General features: G+C 39.5%; 1 protein-coding gene across 4 annotated transcripts; it reads left to right on the top strand.

The window, feature by feature from the left end:
* Positions 1-23: 23 nt before the first annotated feature.
* On the top strand, positions 24-24,048 carry LOC306665081 (adhesion G protein-coupled receptor F4-like). Of its 4 annotated transcripts, none has more exons than XM_079146342.1 (10): positions 24-1,628; positions 9,212-9,320; positions 10,113-10,167; positions 13,123-13,274; positions 14,401-14,652; positions 15,649-17,031; positions 19,607-19,648; positions 20,077-20,136; positions 21,061-21,117; positions 23,240-24,048. In XM_079146342.1, the coding sequence occupies exons 2-9, from the start codon at positions 9,234-9,236 to the stop codon at positions 21,106-21,108; spliced, it is 2,079 nt and encodes a 692-aa protein (XP_079002468.1). In that variant the 5' UTR covers positions 24-1,628; positions 9,212-9,233; the 3' UTR covers positions 21,109-21,117; positions 23,240-24,048. The 4 variants fall into 4 exon arrangements, with proteins under 4 accessions (XP_079002468.1, XP_079002469.1, XP_079002471.1 ...); XM_079146343.1 differs by having other exon boundaries at positions 9,187-9,320; XM_079146344.1 differs by lacking the exon at positions 24-1,628 and adding an exon at positions 4,224-5,651.
* Positions 24,049-24,303: the final 255 nt, after the last annotated feature.

Raw genomic sequence — 24,303 nt, 5'->3', positions numbered from 1 at the left:
TCTGTTCAATGTTCAATGTCTGTTCAATGTTAGGGGTATCAGCCAACAAATCTGCTGAGTTTACTACTTTTATCCAGTGCTACTCTGGTTATGATATATGGTTCCCTGCCTTGGAAAGAAAAGTGTGTGTCACAGAATTCTAAGCCCTGTCCCTGTCTGAGCTCTGCTTCACTTTCTTCTTTTCTGAGAAGTCTTCCATGATTGGTCCAAACAGAAATGTTGATCCTCCCTCTCTATGTTTTATGTGATTTAAAATTTTTGCCATTTGCCTTGCAGTGGTATATATTGTGTTTTATTGTTTGTTTACTTTCAGTCCTTTATGTGCACACATTTTCTTTCCCAGATAAGACTATAAACCTTGTTGCTCACTGTGGTACCTACTTTTACATGCTCTTAGAGCAGAGGAAGGTGCTTTGTATATAGAATGTGTTCAGTAAATACGTTCAATAAACTCCTTTGATTACACAACTACTTGATACTGGTTTTTCCAAATCCCAAATGACCTGGTAATTAACTAGTGACCTAAATAAATCTGACCCATTTCAATAAACATTGCCTCCTTGACCATCATTACTGTAAAATGTGTAATAGAATTGCCTCTGGTTTATTTCTCCTTATTGCCAATAGTAATCTAAAGGCAGGTTTACAACAGAACTTTGGGTGAAGGAAGACCTGTAAATAGAAGACACCAGAATTAGGATGTATGAAACTATTTGGTAACAAGAAGAACAATTCAAACTGGCTATGCAGTCTGAAGTCATATCAAGTGAGGTTTCCCACAAGTGCAGACTACCAGTTCTAGGTCTGAATTACCTATAGCCAGGTAGAAGCTCAATAAGAACTCCTGTTCCCCATCATTCATTCATTCATTCCTTCCTTCATTCATTCAATAAATAAATAAATAAATCTCTCTGATGTGAAGATAGAGATTAGATTACAAGTTACTGATCTAATCATCTAAAAGTCACCCCCTTTGTGAGATGTGCAGGACACTGCATGTGTCACTGTTAAGGGGCATCAGGAGTTAACCCGTTCCATGCAGTTACTCAACATTTTCCAAGATTGTGCAGAGTAAATTTCTGGCTGCAAAAAAATCAGCCATTTTTCTCCAAGTTCAACATCAGTATAGGCAAAAAAGCAATGAAAGCCTTTTAAGATCATCAGCACTAATGGCACAACCTTGCATTTTATCACCCTCCCACTTACCAGTGCAGTAGGTGCAACACAGAGCCTCATGGCATCATCTGAGATAAAGATGAGGAATGGCAGGACCAACAAGTGACTCACTTTAATGGATCTGCTTCAGACAAGAGAAACCTGTAATTTCTCTCAGGCATGCTTGACGGACCCATTGCGGATTGAATCACACACTTACACAAGCCTTAAAGCTGTGGGCAGCTTTACAGTTGTCAGATTGGCTTCTCACAACAGGTAGCTGGTTCTCATCGGGGCCTTCTGGATTTCCTTCCAAAAGATAGAGAAGATGGGTCATGGCCACTGAAAGGAGACTGCATGGGGTACCAGTGTGGGCACTCACGATGCTGAGGCGCGATGGTGGGAACCCAGTGCCAACCTGCCTGCTGGGTTATTCTCCACCTCTGGGCTGCTAGATCTACTTCCTGGATACCGTGAGTACTTGTCCCAAGCCACCACCTCTTTCCTCCTGAAGAAAGGACTGTTTTTGCCTATGTTTCAGCATGGGAGAAATGTGTGCTTTATGATGGTATTTTCTGGAATGCTTGATTTTGCAGGATCCTTCCTGAACACTATTTAGAAATTGGTCAGCTCTAAGTTGGAGTGTTTCCTAAGTCTCTCATATTTGTTTTCCTTTAAGGAGTCAACAGTCAGGCTGTAATTGCTCACTGCTAGGAGTGAAAATGTGAAACATCCTGTCAGGCAATTAGACTCACTGTCCCTGAATTGTCCCCTTGCATGAAAAAATTCAATTCCCTTCCTTTAGACTGAATACAAAACTGAATGTTCTTTCAAAAGCATTCCTCAGTAGTTTCTTCTTTAATGAGACTGACAAAGCTGTCCCGATAGCAACTTAAAAGAAAACATTTCCTCCACTTACTGTTCAAACCTTTTTGCCAAGGCATCTCCCCTTCTTTTGAGGGGCCAGTGATGTGCTGTTTGAAGTCTTATGTTCCCTAGATTCTGAGAACAATTGTGAAAGCTCCAAACTGTAGTGCATTAGGTGCAGGTTTTTTTTTTGTGTGTGTGTGTGTGTGTGTGTGTGTGTGTGTGTATGTGTGTGTGCGTTTGCACTTAGCTTTCTTCATGGGACCAGCGTAATTACAGGGACTATCAGTTTCTTTAAAATTATGGTAAATATCAGGATAGTTGGTGAGATTTGTGATTCTTGAGACCTATCAGAATTTAGATCCAGACTAATCTCAAAAGATACCAAACTACAAAGAGATAAGCTGGACGTCATCTAAAATAGCCAAGGAAGAGATGTTCCCACTTCTAACAGATCTTTCTATCTTTCTTTCCCCCAAGGCTCTGTATGGTAGAACCACTAAGAGTGACTAAATAGATTCTATTATTGAGGCCAAGAAATAGTGGGTCTTAAACACACAAACAACTCATTTATCCACCTAAGGTTATAATCAGAGTTCTAATTGCACTACAAGAGTAGATGGAACATATAGTTATGGAATTGGGCTTAGGGGAACAAAACATACACACACCCTAAAATGTGGGTCAGCTAACTCCTAGCTTTCTCACCCTCCAGTTAACCTTTCTGAATTGGTCACTCCCATCAGACAAAGGGATTGGCCAAGGAGTATGAGGTGAGTTGCTGTCTCGTGGGTGGTAAGCTGGTGGGAGTGGGTGCTTCCCTCTCACCTTGTGGTGCACTTCAGCAGAGAGGAGCACTTGGGGAGAGTGTGTGCTGGTTTCCAGATGTTCCCAGTCCTCTCACCTTAGGGTATTGACATCAAGAGGTCTGAGAGATCACCCTTTCCACACATTCCCTCATCACTGACTGCATTGACCATTCCTGGTCTGACCCTTTCTTATTTTCTTTGGGAAATGCTGGTGCCAGTCCTTGCCCAGCATGTTCAGACAGGTGAGGCGCACCTCAGTCTGCATGAGTCATCTCCAGCTCCATCCAGCACACACCAGAAATCAGCTCCAGGATCCAGCTCTGAATTCCAATGCATTCAGAAATTCAGGCTAGGTACAAGGAATAGGGGACAAGTAGAAGATGGTGTTCAGGTTTCCTAGGTCTGTCCAGGGGGACGGTGTTCTGTGAATGCTGGCTTGTGGAGACAGTATGGAAAAGACACCTGCATGGTCCTGTCACCTTCTTATAACACCTATGGCACGCATTCATACTCTGTCTAGCAGGGAACTTTTTCTTTCTTCCCTTCCTTCACATGGATTTATTTCTTATTTAACCTAGTTGGGACCTCATACTACTTTTTACATAAGGGCCCCAGGTAGTGCAATGAAGAAGTACACAATAGAACTGGTATTAGTGAGCATTTTTGCTTAAATCACCAGGCTCCAAAAATGACCTAGAGTTTCAAATACCTTGGCCTTCTGTATCTGTGAGTTCCGCATCCAGAGGTTCAACCAACCTTGGATTGAAAACGTTTGGAAAAAAACAAATGTGTCTGTACCAAACACATTTGAACTTTTTTCTTATCATTATTTCCTAAATAATAGAATATAACAACTATTACAAAGCATCTATCTTGCATGAGGTACTGTAAGTAATCTAGAGATGATTTAAAGTATAGGGGTGGAAGTATATAGGTGATATGCAGACATATTCCATTTTGTATGGGTTGGGGTTGGATTTTGGTGTCTGCATGGGTCCTGGAACCAATCTTTCCGGGATACTGAAGGATGACTGAATACTCACTTGCTCTTCTAAGAAAAGTTTCCTCTTGACTTTAAAACAAAAACTTCAAATGCTGGGCAGGGATCTTTACTCATTCATTCCCTCTCTTCAGGGATTATTAATTCACTTGCGCAACTGATGCTTCCTAAGTATTCATTTATGTACCTTATGCTCTGTGGGGTGTTGAAGAGAGAGAAAAGTTAGGTGTTCACTACCCAACTAGTAAAAACCTGATTTTTTCCTGTCTGTCACCTAGGCAAGACCTGAGTTCTCTCAGTCTCTGGGGCTAAGAGCATGGGTATGCTCTGTCTACCCATTGTGACTAGCGTTTGGGCAGTGGGGTTGGGGGTGCTGACTACGGTAAATTGGGTGGGGAGGTAGTTCCTTAGACACATTCACTCTGGGGCTACTGGATCATGCTGCATTGTTTTTCAAGTCTCCGAAGCCAACAAATATTATTTTCTCTCTCTCTTTGTCATCACTAGGTTAGAGCAGGGAGTCTGGCTTCACTCAGCAGCCTAGAATTGCTGTTTATTATTGTGTGACGAGCTAAGGTGGAGAGTAGTGGGTAATTCACACTTTTATAAGGATGCACAGAGGCAAATTGTGGAGGTGGGGAGGAGGAATTTGGGACATTGTTTGATTGCTTTTACATGTCTTGAGAAACGGCAACACTTAGTTGCTTTTATTGCTAAAATAAGTATCTTGCAAACACTTTGGGAACAAGACATGGAGCTGCTTTTACTGGGTGACTAGTTAGAAATTGAAGGGAATTTCTTTGCAAATGACAAATAATTGTTTACCTCACTGCCACAGATAACTTCAGGCAAGAGTTCTTTTGTACCATATTTTTTTCTCTACTGATTTTTATTTTCCATTCCTGAACCTGTTCTCCTCTCCTTGTGATCATCCCAAGCCTTGGTGTACTTAAAGAGCTACCATGAACCTATTGGCACAGGGGCCCAATAAATACATGGCAGGCCTGATTTTGGGCAGATTAACTTGTTTCCAAGATGACACATTTTCATGGAACAGCAGTTTAAATTTCCCCAAAGCATTTCTGATGATCAAGTAATTTTTTAAAAACCTGGGTGAAATGATCTTTTTTTAAATTATAAGAGCTCTTGGAAAGTTTAGTGTGTGTGTGCGTGTGTGTGTGTGTGTGTGTGTTGGGGACAGAAGGAAACCTGGAGTGGTAGTATGGCACACATTGTTGCCCCAGTTGAACTAACCATGGAATGCCTTTGCTTTCAAGAGAAAAATGTTCTACAGAAACCTAGTTTAGAGTACCATCCCTCTGTCAAAATATAGTAAACACCAACCTTTATCATTTGCCTCCTAAAAGTAAAGCAGGCAGATTTCCTAAATTCAAAGAAAATTTAAATCAGCGGATACAAATACCTCACTGTTCACTGTTAAATTTTCCTTTAACTTTTAGTACCTGCTGCAAGTGCTTGGTAATCCAGTGATGGATCATGTAGGTCGATGGTGGACGTAGATATTCATAGCTACAGTATGTTTCTGAGAGGTACTGCTTTCTATTTCCCCACCTTGGGTACCAGGATCCTGGATTTTGTAACTAGCGACCTATCTCACAAACAAAATGTTTCTCTACCTCTGTATAGGATTAGGGATGTCATGGAGATTCAAAATTTTGTTGACAAACTGAATACACTGGAGTACTAGAAGTCAATAATTGGTATAAAAGGAATTTAAGCATAAAATACATGGAACAACTCTGGGTCTTCCACATAGGATAGAATTGGCATTGACTTCCACCATGCTTCACCAAGAACTGGTAAATCCCTCAGCTGGGTAGGTTAGCCTTGGGGAGACCCATATCTGAAAGCTGTTTCTTTTGGTACTGTGGTTCGCTCATGTTCTTTTTGATGATTCACACTCTTCTTGTGGTATTTACCTTAGTATTCAAATTTTGGATTATTGTTCTTTTCCCCATTCTTTCAAGAGATAGCCCACTACATTTAGGCATTATATAAAATATTGCTTGTATTTGCGGAAACTTTTCAGTTTGAAATCATGCAGAGTTAAAGTTTACTTAAATGTAGTCTTGATCAGTGGTACATCAAAGAATGTGGACTTTCTCTACTCTGTTATATAAATTATCAGCTTCTGGTTATGAGTTGTGTTGCTAAGCCTTCCTTTTATTTTTTAATTCTCAGAGCTCTGTTCTCTCTCTGCTTTGCAGAACACTTGGCTTTTGGCTTTGGCCACATCTGAGATACCTCATTCAACACTTTTTGGTGAGAAGAGAGAAAACCCGTTTGGGGCCAACCCGAAAACATCTATAGGATTCATCACCATGGATCAAATTAGGCAGAATAAGAATGCTATGACTCCCCTTGCATAAAGTTATTGAAATTCTCCCAACATTTGTAGCAACTGAAGAAAACTTACTATATAATTATCATACCAAATGATACACAGGTTACATATACCAGACTACAATAACACAGATGATCAAAATCCTCAAGTTTTGCTCAGTTCAGAGTATGTGTTTCTTATGGTCATGCTTACAGTTTTCATTTTATAATACATACATATTTTTGATAGTAAAACTTTTCTTATATGAATATATAAAATATATCATTATCTCATAATGTCCCATGAAGAGCATCATGACCTAGAGAAAATGTCTTGTCTCTTAGATCCTATATCCTGAATCCTCTAAGGGTGGTGCTGACTTGGAGGCCCTAGCGCTATTAGGGGAGGCATTTTTAGACTCCACAAATTACATCATATCACTGTGCCAAATGCCTGACTCTTCCAGCAAGGTTAACTTTGTACAAAATTTCTTTATTGACAACTATGGACAGTAAAGGGACCTTTCTCCTGAAGTTTCAGATGGTAGGTGTTATTAGTTACAAATGCCTCCTTTTGATTCACCTTCATTCATTCATGCATTTCAAACCATGACTCTTATGGAGGATAATTAGGTTTACACACAACATCAGTTAATAATTTGGTTGTGAATGCACATATCTTTTCTCCCTTATACCTTGGAGGTAAATTTCAGTATAATGTTGAAGAATAGCAAAGGGAAAGGATCAAAACGACTAGAGAAAGAGAGAAACAATTTTCAAGTTGACAATGAAAACAAACTCTGTAGTCTATATTTCTGTTTTTCATATTGCAGGCTACAGTCCATTAGAAGCTTGTGAATTTAATTTAATAGGTGGCAACCAGTATTAGAGAGAATATCAAATGGAATATAGTACATATGAAATTAATTGGATATGTTAAGAGTACCTTGCTTATAGGTAAGAAGGATAAGTATTTTTACATAAAGAATTTTTAAAGCATAAAGATCATGTTTTTTTAGATTTATATGTAGATACCTACAGGCACACCTGTATATGTGTATACACACTGAACCATAATGTAAGATCCATTTCTTATTCCACCATCAAAAACTTTGAAAGTCACAGAAAAAAAATTGTGGATACATTTAAGACAATTTATCCTGGCTTTTCTAGTAATTTCTTTTATGATGATTGGCTGAATATTTGTCTTGAACAACATTCACATTCCAAATTGGTTAGAGTGCCCATCCACACCTTTACAACTCTCACTGTAAGATCACGAATTCTCTAAGCATAATGCAACATCTATGCAAATTCATTACCACACTGCCTGTCTTTCTACCACATTGTCTTTCCCCTGCTCAGACTTGCTCTACAAGATGATGTTGTAAACCAAAATACTTTCCCCCTGTTCATTGGTGAGGAAATTTAAACTCAAAGACAATTCGAAGCCTTCCTGAAAGTGCTTGAGGCTCTGATTTCAGCAGGAGGCTCCCTAGATCATGAGAGCCCTTCTTAGGTTTGACTTCACCCAGTGAGGGTCTGATGCTAGATCAGAGGGCCTCAAGAGTATTGATGGAGTAGACTTAGATCATCTCCCTTAGGCATTCCCCTCACTAAGTGGAACTGAGGTTTGCTGAGGGTTTATTCTCTGCCTGGCCTTGTTAACCAGGTACAGTGTATGTGTGGACTCTCTTTTCACTGTTAGAAGGACTTGTCTGTGTCCTTGCTGCACATCCTTTATAGAAAGGACTGCAACTTTTTACTTTTGTTCCCCCCAGCATCAGGTAAAATTTCTGGCAAATAAGAGGCAATTGGTAAATGAATCAACAACTACATTTTATGAAATGGAAAAAAGAGAAAAGGCTCAGTGAAGTAAAATTGTTTATGAACAGTGAAGACAAGATTGTAGTCTAGCTCTTACTGACTCTAAAATCCGTGGTACTTTCACTTTGCTGCCTCTGCCTTTCCAAGAAAACCATTTTAAGGAACTCTTATCAATAATCGGTATGAATTATCACCGTTATGAATGAAAATATAGCGATGAAGATCAGGGTTATCTGTGATGAAGCTAAACCATGGTAGTGATAACTTCTTGGAGATCTGACTTTGAAAAATGGAAACCTTAGGGGAAAAAACCTCAAGAAACAAAGACCTGGCAACAAACAGTTAATTTCCAGTGCCCCTAGTTGATCTGTACAGTAATCTTTCCATCCAGTAGAGGGAGTCTCAGTGCATGCTCCAGTAGCAGACAATTGTGCATGTATGTGAGAAGAGTATTATGAGACAGTATTATGATGTGTGGGAGAAAGTCCTCCTCTAGAACACATTTGGCAAAAACAGGAAACAATTTTGGCTACCATTTCTGGGGAGCGAGTGTGGGGTGCTGCTGGTACCTACTAGATAGAAGCTAGAGATGCTGCTAAACATCCTATCACTCACAGGAAAGCCTCCAACAATTAAGAATTATTCAAATGTCAATAGCACCATCCCAGAGAGACCCCACTATAGAAATCAGGAATCACTCTCCAGCTAGACCATCTGAGTTGGGCTCTAAGTTCTCATGCTTTTTATATGAGTGACCTTGGGCTCACAGTTGCTCAATTCTTTGTGCCTTAGTTTCCCACAGATAAATTGAGGATAGTAGTAGTATCTTCCAACATATGATTAAATGAATTAAAGCAAAGAAAGGGCTTACATTATTATAGGCTAATAGAAATTTTTGGCAAATATTATTGTTAAAGAAACATGGATTAAATAAGGACTGATGTGCAGTTGAACTTAGATCATTCCTGGTACTTCCCTTATTCCTGTCTTCTGCTATAAATGGGTCAACAGATGAGAGAAAGACTTTTCTTTTTTATATCTTAACAGGGTTGAAAATAGATATTGGTGTCCTTTTTGGGGCAGGTTGTGTGGGTGTGAATATCTCAGAGTACCCTTGCTAAGTGGTTGGTTAGCCTGCCAAGTGCAGTGTTAATGTCACTTATGTGAAATGATTCCCTTGGGCAGGACCCACCTTCTTTCTCCTTTGCAGGTTAAGATCCTAATGTGTGAAAATGAAGTCTCAGGCCACCATGATTTGCTACGTAGTGTTTATTCTGGCCACAGAATGTTCCCATCATAGACCCAAGATGCACATAAAAGTAAGTTTGACCTGTCTCTTCATGATCCCAAGGGAAATCCCTCAGTTCCTCCTAGATGGCTGGATTTTTGATAAATAGCATGTCTTTTTAAATACCTTTTATATGACTATAATTTTACTCTTGCTGATAGTAACTTTCTAAGGAAGGAGATAAAAACAGGTGAAAGGTGGCAGGGACATGGTCAGGGACAGGGAATGTGGACAGGCGGCTGAAGAGAGGAGAAAGCACTGGTCTGACAGTAGCAGGACAACTTAGATTCAAATCTTGACTTTGCTTCTCACTAGGTGCACAAGTTCTTTCACTTTTCTGAGTCTCAGTTTCTATATCTATAATATGAGGTTTGTTTTTAAAAATAATATTTATAGTCCTGCATAGGGTATAAAAAAATGTGATTCTGTCATTACAACCAATGACCCTTCCTCGGATGCATCCATTTCTTCCTTCTAAGGATACAGTAGCTGGGGGACCACATTACTGCATTTCACCTTTAAAGTTAATACGGGCAGAACTTGTTTGGCAAATTAAAACTTCCCAAAAGATGTACCCTGTCTCCTAACTTGACCTTCAGAGCCCAAGTGACTCTGTCAAGGTTAAGCCCTCATGGAGGGTATCCTCTGTGCTCTCTCATCCTGATTCCCTTGGGTGAGTTCCTGCAATACCATCACATGGATCTGCTGCAGGTTTCTTTCTCATCCTGAACACATTTCCTCTTCATATTTACATGGAGCCTCTAAGTTGAGATGGGTGAAGAGACCCACAGTAAACAGGGCCTTTGGGGATTGTGTTTTTCAGGATGGAGCAAAACTTCAAAACTCCAAAGGGAAACCGGGGACTGGAAGAATGCAAGGTATGTATCTCTAGAACGGTCTATCCATTTGGAGACAGGGAGGGATAAAGGAAGGACTCTGATGTTGCAAACATGTTCCCAGGCCACAGGTGTTCCAAGTAAACCATTATTTCTAACCAGCCCTCCACATTTGCCACTATTGGTAGATTTACTACATTAATACCATTATCAATGGTGTAGTCAGTGAAGTGAGTTGGCACATATTCCTGTGCACTCTACAGCAGTTGAGAAATGTACATTTTCAAACACCAAAGGGAAGTAAATCTGTTCAAACTAATGAGCTAACAAGAGGCAGAACAGGAAAGAGGATGAGATTCTTCCCTCCCTTCCTTCAGATATTCTCAGGGTACTTTAATGAATGTAACTCTCTGGTGCTGAGAGGTCTATTGAAGCAATGCAAGGTGGGTACCATGTGGGTGAGACTGGTCACGCTCAAGAAGTGAGATGAAAACTAAGGAGGTAAAATCATTAGTAGTAACATAGCAAAATCATGTGGCTCATTCCCATATAGTAGGATTCTGCAGTCATGGCAGGTATTGTTCTGGTGGCAAATGCATCTCTAAATAGATGTGGACTTGGATAGAGAAAGAGGAGAGAAAGGTAGTAACATTAACTGGTCTCTTGTGACAACACTTATCTAAGTGTTGAACAAGAGGCTGACTCATTAAATATTTGTAATAACATTATAGCATCATCTCCAACCAAATAAAAGAAGAAATTAAGAACTACTCCTGTTAACTTGCAAAATTGTTATATTTGGTAGATGTCAAAGAAAAATGCAAATCCAGGGCTGAGGTTGTGGCTCAGTGGTAGAGCACTCACCTAGTGTGTCTGAGGTACTGGGTTTGATCCTCAGCGCCACATAAAAATAAATAAATAAGACAAAGGTATTGTGTCCATCCACAACTAAAAAAAAAAGAATAAAATAAAATAAAAGATATAGAAAAATGCAAACCCACTTGTTTCCTGTCCCAGGGAATACAGTTGTTTGGGCTGTAAATGTGGGTGCATGCCTTGACTCAAGCCAATTGGTCACCTCCTTTTATTAACTTCAACACCTTAATAGGTCTCAGCATCATTTACTGATTCCATTCTACAGCCACTATCTTAAAGGCAATTTTTCTAAGAATACTTCAACAGTTTCATTCTTAGATTCCCTGTCTTATGCTAATCCACTTGGACCCATGGGCCATATTTGACCTGCCACCAGTTTTTAGTGGAACACCTTCATCCCCATTCAGTTACATATTGTCTTTGGCTACTTTTCACACTAAAAAGACATAGTTGAGTAGATGTGACAGACACTCATGTGATCTGCAAAGTTGAAAATATTTACTCTGACTAGGGTAGCTATATTTAGAAAAAAAGATGCCAGGTTAAATTTGAATTTCAGATAAGCAATGAATAACATTGCATGTGTCATATGTACACTAAAATTTATCCCTTGTTTATCTAAACACTTTCAGTCCACCCTCATGTTTTGCAGATTCTAAATCTGCAAATTCATTTACTCCCTGAAATTTATTTGTAACCCTTAAATCAGTATTGTGTTATCATGGTCATTCACAGACATGTATAGAACAGAGAAAAATGGAGCTGCCAGATAAACATGTTCCCAGCTAAGGTTGGCCAAGGTGATACCCTGTGTTTTAGTTAGCTTTTTTGTCACTGTGACCAAAAGACTTGACAAGAAAAATGTAGAGGAGGAAAGGTTTATTTTGACTCACAGTTTCAGAGGTTCAGTCCATGGTTTGCTGACTCCAGAGCTCTGGGCCTGAGGTGAGGTAGAACAATATAGCAAAGGGAAAGGCAGAGGAAAGCAACTCAGGATATGGCAGCAAGGAAGCAGAGTGATCCACCTCCTGTAACCACATCCCACTTGCCTACAGTTATCACCCAGTTGATCCATATCAGTGGATTAATCCTCTGATTAGGTTACATCTCTCCTAATCTAATCATTTCACCTCTGAAAAATTTTTGCATTGTCATGAGCTTTTGGGGGACACCTCATACCCAAGCCACAACATCCTGCTTTCTTGTTCCAGCTCTCATACTGTGAATGTGTCCTCTCCTGCTCTGCACAGTGCATGATTTTGCATATTTGGGCTTTTTGTTTGTGATTTCTTTTTGTATAAAATGCCTCCCAGTCATAGTGCTGTCTAGTGTTTCTAAGCCAAAGAAGACTGTGAAGTGTTTTCTGGAGAAAATACATGTGCTAGATAAGCTTTGTTCCGGCTTGAGTTACAGTGTTTATCGGCCCTGAACTCAATGTTAATGAATCAACAATATGTATTAAATAAGGTGTCATTTAACAGAAACAAATAAAACAAGGTCATAGATTGATCAGTTGATGAAAATGTCATGAGCAGAAGCCGTCAGGAATCTAACCTTACATTCCCCCAGGAGGGTTGGTTTAGTATTTGCTAATTCATGATGACTTCATAGAACAAAACTCCCGTGAATACTGAGAATTGATTGTATCTGAAAATAAAATTAACATTTAAATGGGTTTCCTGTATTTTACCTGGCAACTCCACTTATACAGTTCTGTAAAGAAAAGTTTACTGACTCTTGTCCTATGCTGTTGCCAATTATCTTTCAATAACAATCCAATCATGTTTTCTGGTAACTCCAATACTAGCACAGCGTTCAGTGCCCCTCAGGACTTAACCCCTGCCTTCGTTCCATCCTTACTTCGGGCACTTCCCTTCAGGAGTTCTGAGCTACCTTTTCTGAATGACCTTTTTGATGCCCTCTCCACATGCTGCTGACTCTACCTAGACACCAGCATCCCAATCAGCCTGGCAGTTCTTGTTCATTGCTGTGGGCCCAGTTCAATGTCAATTCCTCTGGGAAACAATCCCCAAATTCCCAGGATGAATTACATACACTTTTCAGAGTGCCAGTGCAGAAATGATAATTTTGGTCTCTCACTCATTTCATTTTCTTTTTTAGAGAAATGTCATGAACCTTGCCTCTCTTCTACCAACTGCAGCCGGCCCTGTGCTAAGCACTTTCGTGGAGAAATAGGATTTACATGTCATCAAAAGAAGTGGCAAAAATCAACTGAAACATGTACAAGTCTTTCTGTGGAAACACTTTTCAAGGTGACGCATTTGCATATTTTTGGCATAGGAGCGAATTCCCCAGGAGGTGGTAGAGAGGTACATAATGCTATTTGTTCAGCATGACAATAAGGCCCAGACCTGGGTTTAGAGTGGGTTAAATTTGTCTTTCGTCCTCTTTCTTACCCAAACTCTGGAGTACTCTCCCCTCTCCCAATTCGATTTCTCCTTCTCAGAACTTTTTCCCAACGAAGATTTGAAACTCCTTTACCCGGTGGTGTAAATGACTGCTTAGAGTTTCAAATTTAGCCTTAAAGACGGATTTGCATGCCTCTTGTGTTAATCAACTGAATGTCTAGAATTAAATTTGATATCTTTCTATAATGCTTTCATCCCTTGACCAAAAGAAAGGAGAGATGCGTGATCCAGAGGCAATAGAAATTCAATGAAAAAAACACATCTCAGTTAAAATTAACACATCCTGTTTTGTATTCTTCCACTTAGCCCCCATTTCTTTCTGTCTTCCCTTCATGTCATTGAAGCACTTGGGTCTCTGCATTTCCTGTGTGGTTTTATAAAGGGACTGCCTAGTGAGTCTGTCAATTATCACAGGTAATCATGGAATTGTCCTTGCAACTACAGTGGCATTCAGAAGTGAATTAAAGGAAATAAATTATAGCTTTGCCTTATTCAAAGTCACGTTCTGAGGCAGTCTAGGTAAAAGCATCAGGGAATGAACAAATAACTTCTAACTTGTAAATTGTAAACTTTTTGAAATTGCAATTCTTTAGCATTTGGTGTTTCAACTGCCAACCTCCAAAACAACCCCCATTTTAAATTCCATGTGGTTTTCCTTTCTCCACATCTCTGTAGAAAATCATCTTGTTATCATAATGCTGGTGTTAAAGTCACTGTCTTGAAAGTAAATTCCAAAGGGAAGGTCAATCGGTATCTTGATTTCTGTAGGAATTTGATGGAATCCCCTGCCTACTTGTGACCCTATCTAACCTTCTCTACTTCTCAGCACTAAAACCCCTTTTTAGGATCACTTGCTTCTTTTCCATGTGGATTGTTTGTACTTTTAGTTCCTTTAGTCAGTCACATGCCAGAAACTTAAGCATTCTTAATAAAACAACATTCTTTTTTTTTTTTTTTTTTTTTTACACAGGACTCAAATGGGGTATCGCACCTTTCCATGGCAGCTTCTTCTATACCTCTACCTATTCTAGACTTTCGAGCTCCAGAGCCTGTTAAGAGTGTAGCTCAAGGAATCTGCAAGAACTGCCCCCATGATTATGCCTGCATCATTGATGTTGTGAAATCCTCAGAGGCCACATCTGGAAATATTGCATTTATAGTGGAGTTATTGAAAAATATTTCTACAGATTTGTGTGGTAGTGTTACTCGAGAAAAAATGAAGGTACTCTTAATTTCATTAAACACTGACAATAGTTTTTATTAAAATCTTACACTTTCATAGTTTCAGATGTCCTTTTCAGGGTCAAAACTACAACAACTATTGTAAGAACATCAGGCATTTCATTTTACTTTTGCATATTGACTTATTCTTCTGCATGAAAGTTTTCAAGAATTTAGAAGATTTTAAATACACGGTGATGACCATGAGCAAGTTGGAGCTTACTCTAGTGTTTCCAAAATTATATGTGGTAGAGCACAACTGTTCTGAGGAATATTAACAGAGATTCCATTATTTTTTGATACCTGGGATTGAACCCAGGGGCACTTAACCACTGAGCCACATCCCCAGCCTTTTTTTGTATTTTATTAAGAGATAGGTTCTCACTAAGTTGTTTAGGGCCTTGCTAAGTTGCTGAGGCTGACTTTGAACTTGTGATCCTCCTGCCTCAGCCTCCTGAGTCACGAGGATTACAGATGTCAGCCACCATGCTCAGCTCAGAGGATTCATTTTTGAAAGGCAGCATAGCACTTGCAGGAAATTCTGGGTTAAATGTAGGTTTCCTTATGGCAGATGTTGCAGAGCCTTTGGTGTGCTAATGAACATTGGTACTTGTTATTAAAGGGAGGAATATAGAGATATGGTATGCAAGGTTGTTCAAAGTTAGATTACCAAGGAATTCACCATTGCTCCCCTCCATTAAACAATTGATTGTATCTCAAGAGAAACTTGGGTTCTATATCCTCTGGTTTAGAGATGTTGCCTTTGGTCAAATAATAAAGCAGGTGAGGTCTATATCATATGTAGGTATATATGTACATGTATTTATATATATGAGTTCTTTTACTTTTCTTCCCTGTGTGCAGCCTGACTTGTGTGAGACTCTAATACAGAGAATTCAAAGAGAAATATGTCAAATAAGAGCAGATAATTAGATCTTTAGAAATTTCAGGTTTTAGAAATGGATTTTTTACAATAATGGGCTTTCCTCCACTGCAGAGCTATGGTGAAGTGGCCAACCACATCCTGGACACAGCAGTCATTTCCAACTGGTCTTTCATTCCTGACAAAAATGCCAGCTCAGATTTGTTGCAGTCGGTGAATTTGTTTGCCGGGCAGCTTCATATCCACAATGAGTCTGAGGACGTCGTGGATGAGCCCTTCATTCAGACAAAAGGCTTTCACATCGATCCCAACAGCACAGAGAGAAGTTTCAATTTCTCCATGAGCATGGATAATGCAACAGAAAGCATCTTAGGGACGATAGAAATTCCCAGGCAAGAGCTACAGAAACTGCCACCATGGAGAACATCCCAAGCCATCAGCATAGCTTTTCCAACCTTGGGGGCCATTCTGAAAGAACCCCACTTGCCAAACATGAGTTTTTCCAGACCCATAAATGGCCTGGTACTATCAGTCATTTTGCCAGAAAGGATGAAGGAAATCTTATTCACCTTTGAAAAAGTCAATAAATCCCGGAATACCAGGGCACAGTGTGTTGGCTGGCACTCCCAGAAAAGAATGTGGGATGAGGGACCGTGTGAAACGACGATGGATGTCAGGGACAAAGTGAAATGCCGCTGTAACTATACCAATGCGATGATGTCTTTTTCCATCCTAATGTCCCCCAAATCTGTGATGGACAAAGTCCTGGACTACATCACTTGCATTGGACTCAGTGTCTCAATCCTTAGCTTGGTTCTTTGCCTGATCATTGAAGCTACAGTTTGGTCCCGTGTGGTTGTAACAGAGATATCATACATGCGTCATGTGTGCATTGTGAACATAGCTGTGTCGCTCCTGACTGCTAATGTATGGTTCATCATAGGCTCTAATTTCAGCATAAAGGCCCGGGACTACAACTGGTGTGTTGCAGTGACATTTTTCAGTCACTTTTTCTACCTCTCTCTGTTTTTCTGGATGCTCTTCAAAGCACTGCTCATCATCTATGGAATACTGGTCGTTTTCCGTAGAATGATGAAGTCCCGCATGATGGTCATTGGCTTTGCCATTGGCTATGGGTGCCCGCTGGTTATTGCTGTCACAACAGTTGCTATCACAGAACCAGAGAAAGGCTATGTAAGACTTGATGCTTGTTGGCTTAACTGGGACAATACCAAAGCCCTCTTTGCATTTGCCATCCCGGCCTTGGTCATTGTGGCTGTGAATCTCCTGGTGGTTTTGGTTGTTGCTATCAACACTCAGAGGCCTTCTATTGGCAGTTCCAAGTCTCAGGATATGGCCATAATTATGAGGATCAGCAAAAATGTCGCCATCCTCACCCCATTGCTAGGACTGACCTGGGGTTTTGGAATAGTCACTCTCATAGAAGGAACTTCCTTGATATTCCATATAATTTTTGCTCTGCTTAATGCTTTCCAGGTAAGTTCCAAGAGGGAGATTTGTGTGTGTGTGTGTGTGTGTGTGTGTGTGTGTGTGTAATTTGGTTGGATAGAACAAAAGACTATGATTTAAAATTAAAGAACCCAAAACATTCCTTCCATTTCCTGCCACATCTATGGGTTAGGGTTGAGGCCTCTCTTACCCTGTTCACTGTCAAGCTGGATTTATCTGAACGGGTTGGTTGGGTGAAAATCTCTTTCCTTCTGTCCTCGGTGATCCTCCTGTATCCCTCCTAAGGTTTCAACACTAGAAGTCAACCTTCTCTTACAGGGATGTGTGAAACTATGCTCACATTATGCCACAAAACAAGCATGATTTTATCTTTTCTAGTGGAATAGCCATTTTTCAGTAAATTAGCCATTTTCTGTAGTATGAAGAGAGGGTCCTTGGCATTCACTTTGGGTGTTAACCAACAAGGAGTTCTCATTCCTCTTCCCTGCTCGTCCCTGTGAAATAAATCTAAGTTGTGATTGAATGAAATGAATCTTATCATGTTTCCTGGTTTGGGGAAACAAATGGTAAGGTCTCAGTCTCAAACTTCTCATCTGTAAAAGAAAGATAAGAATCTAAAATGGACTCTACCACAATTGGTTTGGCAAGATCAACTGTCTGAGAGTTATTTTACTCTCTCCTGCTACTCAGTTTGTGTATTTGGAACACTGTAATTAGCCAAATTGCTTTCTATGCCTATGAGTAATAAAAAATCTGGCAAGTCCACAGTCTTAATTATGCTGTTAATCAGGGGTTGGCAAACTATGACCTACTGCCTGGTTTTGTAAATAAGGTTTTACTGGCACACTGTCGTGCTGGTTTCTTTACCTTTTCCCCATGACTGCCTTTGAGCTACAATGATACATCTGAGTTGCTACAGCAGAGACTGTATGGCCTACAAGCCCTAAAGTATTTACTATCTGGGTCTTTGAAGGAAAAAAAATGTCCTGACTATCACTTTAAATTATAACAATATAACTGCTTAATAAAGCAGCAAAGTATTTCTATTACTATGCCATTATTACTCTATTTCAGTGTGGGATCCAAAAGGGAAGACAAACTTAAAAGAAATTCCAACTCAGATCATTTACATATCTTACTTAGAATTCTTTTCTTTCTTTTAAAAACTACCTTCATTAACTAGTTAATTCCTTTCCCCCATGTTTTATTAGTGCATTATACTTGTACATAATAGTGGGATTTGTTGTTATATATTCATATGTGCATGAAATATATGTATAATTTGGCTGATATCATTCCCCAGTATTTTCCCTTTCCTCTCCTCCTTCCTCCTCCTGGTCCCTTCCCTCTATTATACTGCTCTTCCTTCCATTTTTACAAGATCCCCCACCTTTCTTTTCCTTTTTCTTCTCTAGAAAAAGTATATTACCCTTGACTTTTTGTCACTCAGTATTCTTTAATAACTATGCAGCACATTTATTTCACTCTTTCTGTTGCATTACTTTAAAGAGAAACTTTTGCTTCAAGTTTCTTTCTTTCTTTCTTTTTCTTTTTCTTTTCTTTTTTTTTTTTTAAAATCAAAAGCTCTTGGATTCACATGCATTGTCCCACTAGAAAAGTTACTCTAGTGAATTCCATCTTCTTTCTTACTTTGTAACTTAACTAAACTCCATGATGTTTTGTTATATATTTCTTTTTCAGATATGTTTTGTATCTCTCTCTTTTAAAAAAAATTTTTTTAGATGTTGATCGACCTTTGTTTTATTTATATGTGGTGCTGAGGACTGAACCCAGTGCCTCAGACATGCTAGGCAAGTGCTCAACCACTGAGCCACAACCCCAGCCTTGTATTTCTCTTTTCTTGAAAGAAAGAAAAATACCCACTTTGTTTTGTTACTTTGGGGGCTGGGATTGAACCCAGGGCTTTGCATATGCTAGGCAAGTGTTCTGCCAACCCAGCTGTATCTCGAGCCACCCCCAATACTTTCATATATATAATTCTGTTTTCTCAACAAGCTATCCCTATGACTCACCTTTAATATTTTTAGTTTATCTGATTGGTGTTTCTTTACCATGAAACTGTCTTTAAATGGTGAAGAGATGTTCCTGGCCTCTCAGATCTTTGTAGCTTTCTCTTTCTTTCATACAAAAAATTCTACTAGCTGACAGCCCATGATTGTGTATTTACTGAACATTAACTGCAACTCAAAACAGACTAGAAAAGAAGTTTCATTTTCTTAAAACGACTTCCATGATTGTGATTTTGAATTATAAGTTTCTGCTTCATGTGTGACTGTCATCATAAGTAGGAACAGCTACTACAACATTTGGAAAGAAAGATTTACTAAGGTTGAAAACTCTATTCTACATCTGCAGTCATTCAATAAACACCAAGACCTCTCATGCACAGTCCCATGAGGGTACTTCTCATGCAAGAATGGAGGTAGACTCAAAGAAAACACCCATCAATGCAATTTTATCTGCATCAGTTTCTAATGTCCAGTTGCTGCCCTAGAAGTTATGGAGAACAGTGGTATTAAAATAACAGCTAAGGTACTGTTTGAGAAGCTATTCTTTATGAATCTGTTGAATTTTACCACAGGGTTTCTTCATCTTGCTGTTTGGAACGATTATGGATCACAAGGTAATTTGGATTTGCTTCATTCTTTGCAGATGATATCCATGTGGCTAAAGGAAGTAGCAACATGAGGCAGTTTGATGGGAGGGCATAGTCCAGAGAGTTTAAGAGGATGGCTCAGGGCATCAGCTATGAGGACAGAACTGTACTCTGTCATCTCACTCTTTATCAGGTCAGCAGGAGGCTGTGTAAGAGAATAATTGGTGAAAGTAATAGAAACCATGACCACAAATTTAATTTTAATCCTAAATCTAATTATAACCACACCTCAACTTTTACCTGAGTCATATTATTTGCCAGTCACTATACTAAGTCATCTGATGTTGCTTTTGCCAGGGTTACTGGTCTCGAAATTTCAGGACAATTCTGAGATGGGATTTTTTTTTCTCTCTGATGTCTGTGAGGTATTCCTCACTGTCATTGCCTTTTTTTAGATAAGAGATGCTTTGAGAATGAGAATGTCTTCTCTGAAGGGGAAATCGAGGACAGCAGAGGTAAGATTTTAGACACACACATGAGATGGACAGTGTTCTCCCCAGTCATGCAAAGATAACTAGTGTAGCTCAGTCCCCAGGACTGTTAGCAAAGAGAATCAATAGGGCATCTTTCTTTCAATTGTGGGTTGATTTTATAAATTGGGAGTATCTTGCTAAAACAGAACTTCTGCAGAATAGCTTACAAGAGAATTTTGCATATTGGGTGGATTTGAGCTAGACATTTGGGCCCATTGAGATAGGACCATGTGAACATAAGATCAGAGATTTATAAAAGATGAAAGGCAGGAAATGAGAGTTGAATTAGAAGTGAGATTCTAGTGCAGCCCACTATTTCTATGGTCAGGGAAGTTAAGATGGAGCCTCCTTATTAGATTTGTACAGGGTCACCCAGCTTGGTGAGAACTGCTCTGTTCATTGAGGAAGACTTTGATCTGACTGTTTGTCTTTTAAGGCATTGACTAAAATTGCCAACATGGTCACATTAATTAAAACGTACTTTTTCAACCAAGAGATTCTTATTAAGAGCTGCTTCCTTGAAAACAACTTTATGGATATACTGAAAGTCACCATTTAGGAGACTGTACTTGTACTGAATATGACTTTCAGTACCACATTTATTCAATTTTAAGATAGGCATTTTCTTTACCTTTTAGTATTTTAAAAATTGAAATGTATCCTACAATTAATTAAATATGTAATGGCTTAACTGGCAAGTTTTTTGTTATTTTTTACAAGGCATAAAAATAATGTAACTGACACCCTTACCTTCAGTGAAATATTTTAATTCCTTGTGGTTGTTTATCATTTTCACATGTTTATTTCTAGGAAGGCTACATATAAACATAAATACATAAATATAATATATATCTTTTTGTCAGTATCATTACTCATTGCCACCTCTATTATTTTCTTCCCATTTAGAATGCATCATTAAGTCCAACCAATGGATCTAAACTAATGAATCGTTGAGGATAAAATGTGAGTATTAAAAACTCAAGGAGAGACTTCACTTGAAAGTTGTATTGAGCCACTCTGTACACAATGGCCTGCCACACGATGCTAGAATGAGGTGGGAGGGGACTAGGGGGCATATGTTACAGAAAATAGAAACTTCTTTATTTCCTGGCACATAAATGAAAATGTATATATTTCCTTTAAACCCTATGTCATTTGAGTTTAAATGACCAGACCTTAAGCACCCAGGGTGTTCGGTGAGCACCCTAACCCACAGGCTAAAGCCAGTCCTTAAGTCACAATAGAAAATTAGGGCTGATACGTAACTGGGGCAGGGTGGAAGGGTAAAGGAAGAATGGAGGAACGTTGGATTGTGCAGAGGGAAATGTGTAGAGGGGAGGGGGTGGGGGAAGGAAAGATGGAATGAGACAAACATCCTTAGCCTACGTACGTGAATGATTACAAGAATGGTGTGACTCTACATGGTGTACAGCCAGAGAAATGAAAAGTTGTACCCCATTTGTGTACGATGAATCAAAATGCACTCTGCTGTCAGGTATGACTAAATAGAACAAACGATAAAAAAAGAAAAAGAAAAATAGAGACTGAACTCTGGAGGAGGCAGAATTCCAACGGTGAGAAAGAGGGCAGGAGATCAGAGCAGAACTAGCAATGAACGTAGAGGCCCCCACTGTGGGTGGAGACTCGTTTTATTCCAATAATCTAAGGTTTGGTTAGTTTTTAGCATCAGGACTGAGATAGGTCTATCAGGTGGCCCCAGGATGAGGGGAGGAGGGCTGCAGAGATGTGAAAACCAGCCAGTTCCTTTCAGGTGTAGATTCTGAGTGGGAGAACCCTACCTTTTTTTTTTTTTTTTTTTTTTTTTTCCTCAAATATCTCTTTATTACACAAATATATAATTCTTGGATTACTAGCTTTGCATTATAAATCTTTTGACACTATTCTGCCATGTTCTATGTTAAGAAAAGCTTTCATAATTATTCTAAGGTACAAATATCAATAAAACGACAGCAATATGAAAAAGAAGAAACATGAATTTAAATATTTCAGAAGCTCCCCATGCTTTCAAATACATTAGCAAAATTCAAAATGTGTTCCTTCAAAAATGTTCATTGTATAACTCGATATAAAATTTACTTTCGGGCTGGGGAGATAGCTCAGCTGGTAGGGTGCTTGCCTCCCAAGCACAAGGCCCTGAGTTCGATCCCCAGTACCGAAAAAAAAAAAAAAAAAAAATTTACTTTCATTTGATAAAATACCCCAAATTTTTTCATTCATGTTTACTCATTTTTATAGGGATAATTCAAAATATTATAATCATGAATTTTATTTCCCAATTTTTATTAATTTAACCTTTTTTGAGGGTTATAAAATTTTCATATTTATTGTTTTCAAAAAAGTGTCTGTAGAAAGTTCATATAAAAAATAGGAAAATAAGCTAGAGTTCCTAAGTTTTATATGCTGTTTCTTTTGGTCCGTGGGAGGAGGCACTCAACAAATGCCTATCTTGGAAGGCAGAGAGGGCGACCTCGTTCCTATTGAGACCACAGCTGCACAGCGCCCTCTGCTGTTCAGATGAAGGGGCGGGCCTTAAACATGACTGGAACAGGTTGTTTTGCTCAGTGAGATTCCAGGGGCAACAGGAAGGCTTTAAGTTTTTCCAAAATGTCTTCTACTTAATAGTTTAGTCCTGAAATTCACTTAAAATGATACAGAGTTCATAATTAAAAAAGAGATGACTGAACAAATACTGGAAGAGAAGCCACGTGGTTTACAGAGGAGAGTTGTGAATTCAGAGCAGCAGAGTCATTCTAGAGACTAAGTTCTCAGACTGGGGAAGAGACGAGAGGGCACTGAACACCCAGTTTAGGGTTGGAGGAGCAGCTTGGGGAAGGCAAAGGGCACAGAGCAATACAGCTGGAAGACGAACCTTCCTCCTCATCCCCTGAGCCTCATGTCCTCACGTGTAGTCAAGGTTAGGAATAGCACACACCTTGCAGGAGGGTTTCAGGAGTAGATGAGCTAAAACACGTGAGGCCCCTAGAACACCTGGCTCAAATCATATTGTCAAGAAATGTCCGTTGTTGTTCCTGCTACTAACAAGTGTTCCAACCGTCTTGCCCAGAATGCCCGTTTCTCACTCTTTTCCTGGGTCTTGGGACTGAGAGGTAAGCTCCAGAAGAAGAAGGATGTGGGAAATAGTGTGAAATAAGGACAGCCATGGTGTCTTGGAGGACCTTCTCCTCTTACCAGGAGTGACACGCAAGCTGAGGAGAAATCGCAGATGCCATTTGATGAGGAGACATTCAAATGACTGAACTACTGACCCTTTGACTTATTCATGGCCTGCAGAAGTCTGGCTTCTTGTCACCCTTGGCAAGATTAAGGAAACAAGCAAACTGTCTTGTGGCCTCTGTGACAAGCCTTGTTGGGACCTTGTTGGCGTGGGCTGCTCTCATTTCCAGAGTTACCTCCTGGCTCCCTGACTCAGTCATCCCTCCCTCTGCATGACTCCCGAGTGCTTCAGGGACAGGGGTTGGATCCAATTTCAGCGACAAGGGGGTAAGAGTGTGAGGCTGGGGTGTCAGGGTAAACACTGGATACACTTTGGAAGTGGCTCATTCATGGTAGGTTTCATAAAGATAGGGAACAAAGGAAAAGAGAACTATTCAATGTGTTTATTATTTAAATCTGTTTTAGACCTTGAGTAAGATAATTTAGCTTTTGGGATCTTAGTTTCCTTAGTTGCCTGTTTGTGAAACAGGAAAGATTCTTGTAGATAGTACTGTGTGTTTGTATACCTGCACACAAACGTGCATGTGTGTGTGTGTGTGTGTTTATGTGTTTGTATATGTGCATATATTAAACCATTATATGTAAAGAAACTTCTGGTTGTTATTTTAGAAATAAAATGAATATGATTACCTTTCACAACTTGCTCACATGTGAGTTCATTCAAGATGGACTTCTCCAATGATAGCACAATGTTCCTGGGTATCAACCTGTTACCAATTCACCTCAGCTCATTGGCCAGACCTACAGGAGGTCTGGGAATGCACTCCTGCCATGTGCCCATGAAGTGAGAACCTGGAAACATTTGGCAAAGGACACGACCCTGACTTGCCTTTCAGAGGTCTCAATGAAATTGTTAACACTGGTTTGGTTTTAAACAGCAAGGCATTCACCAGG

The sequence above is a fragment of the Sciurus vulgaris genome, assembly GCF_902686455.1.
Source record: "Sciurus vulgaris genome assembly, chromosome: 7".
NCBI lineage: Eukaryota > Metazoa > Chordata > Mammalia > Rodentia > Sciuridae > Sciurus > Sciurus vulgaris.
This window is presented reverse-complemented; position numbering and strand designations above follow the sequence as displayed.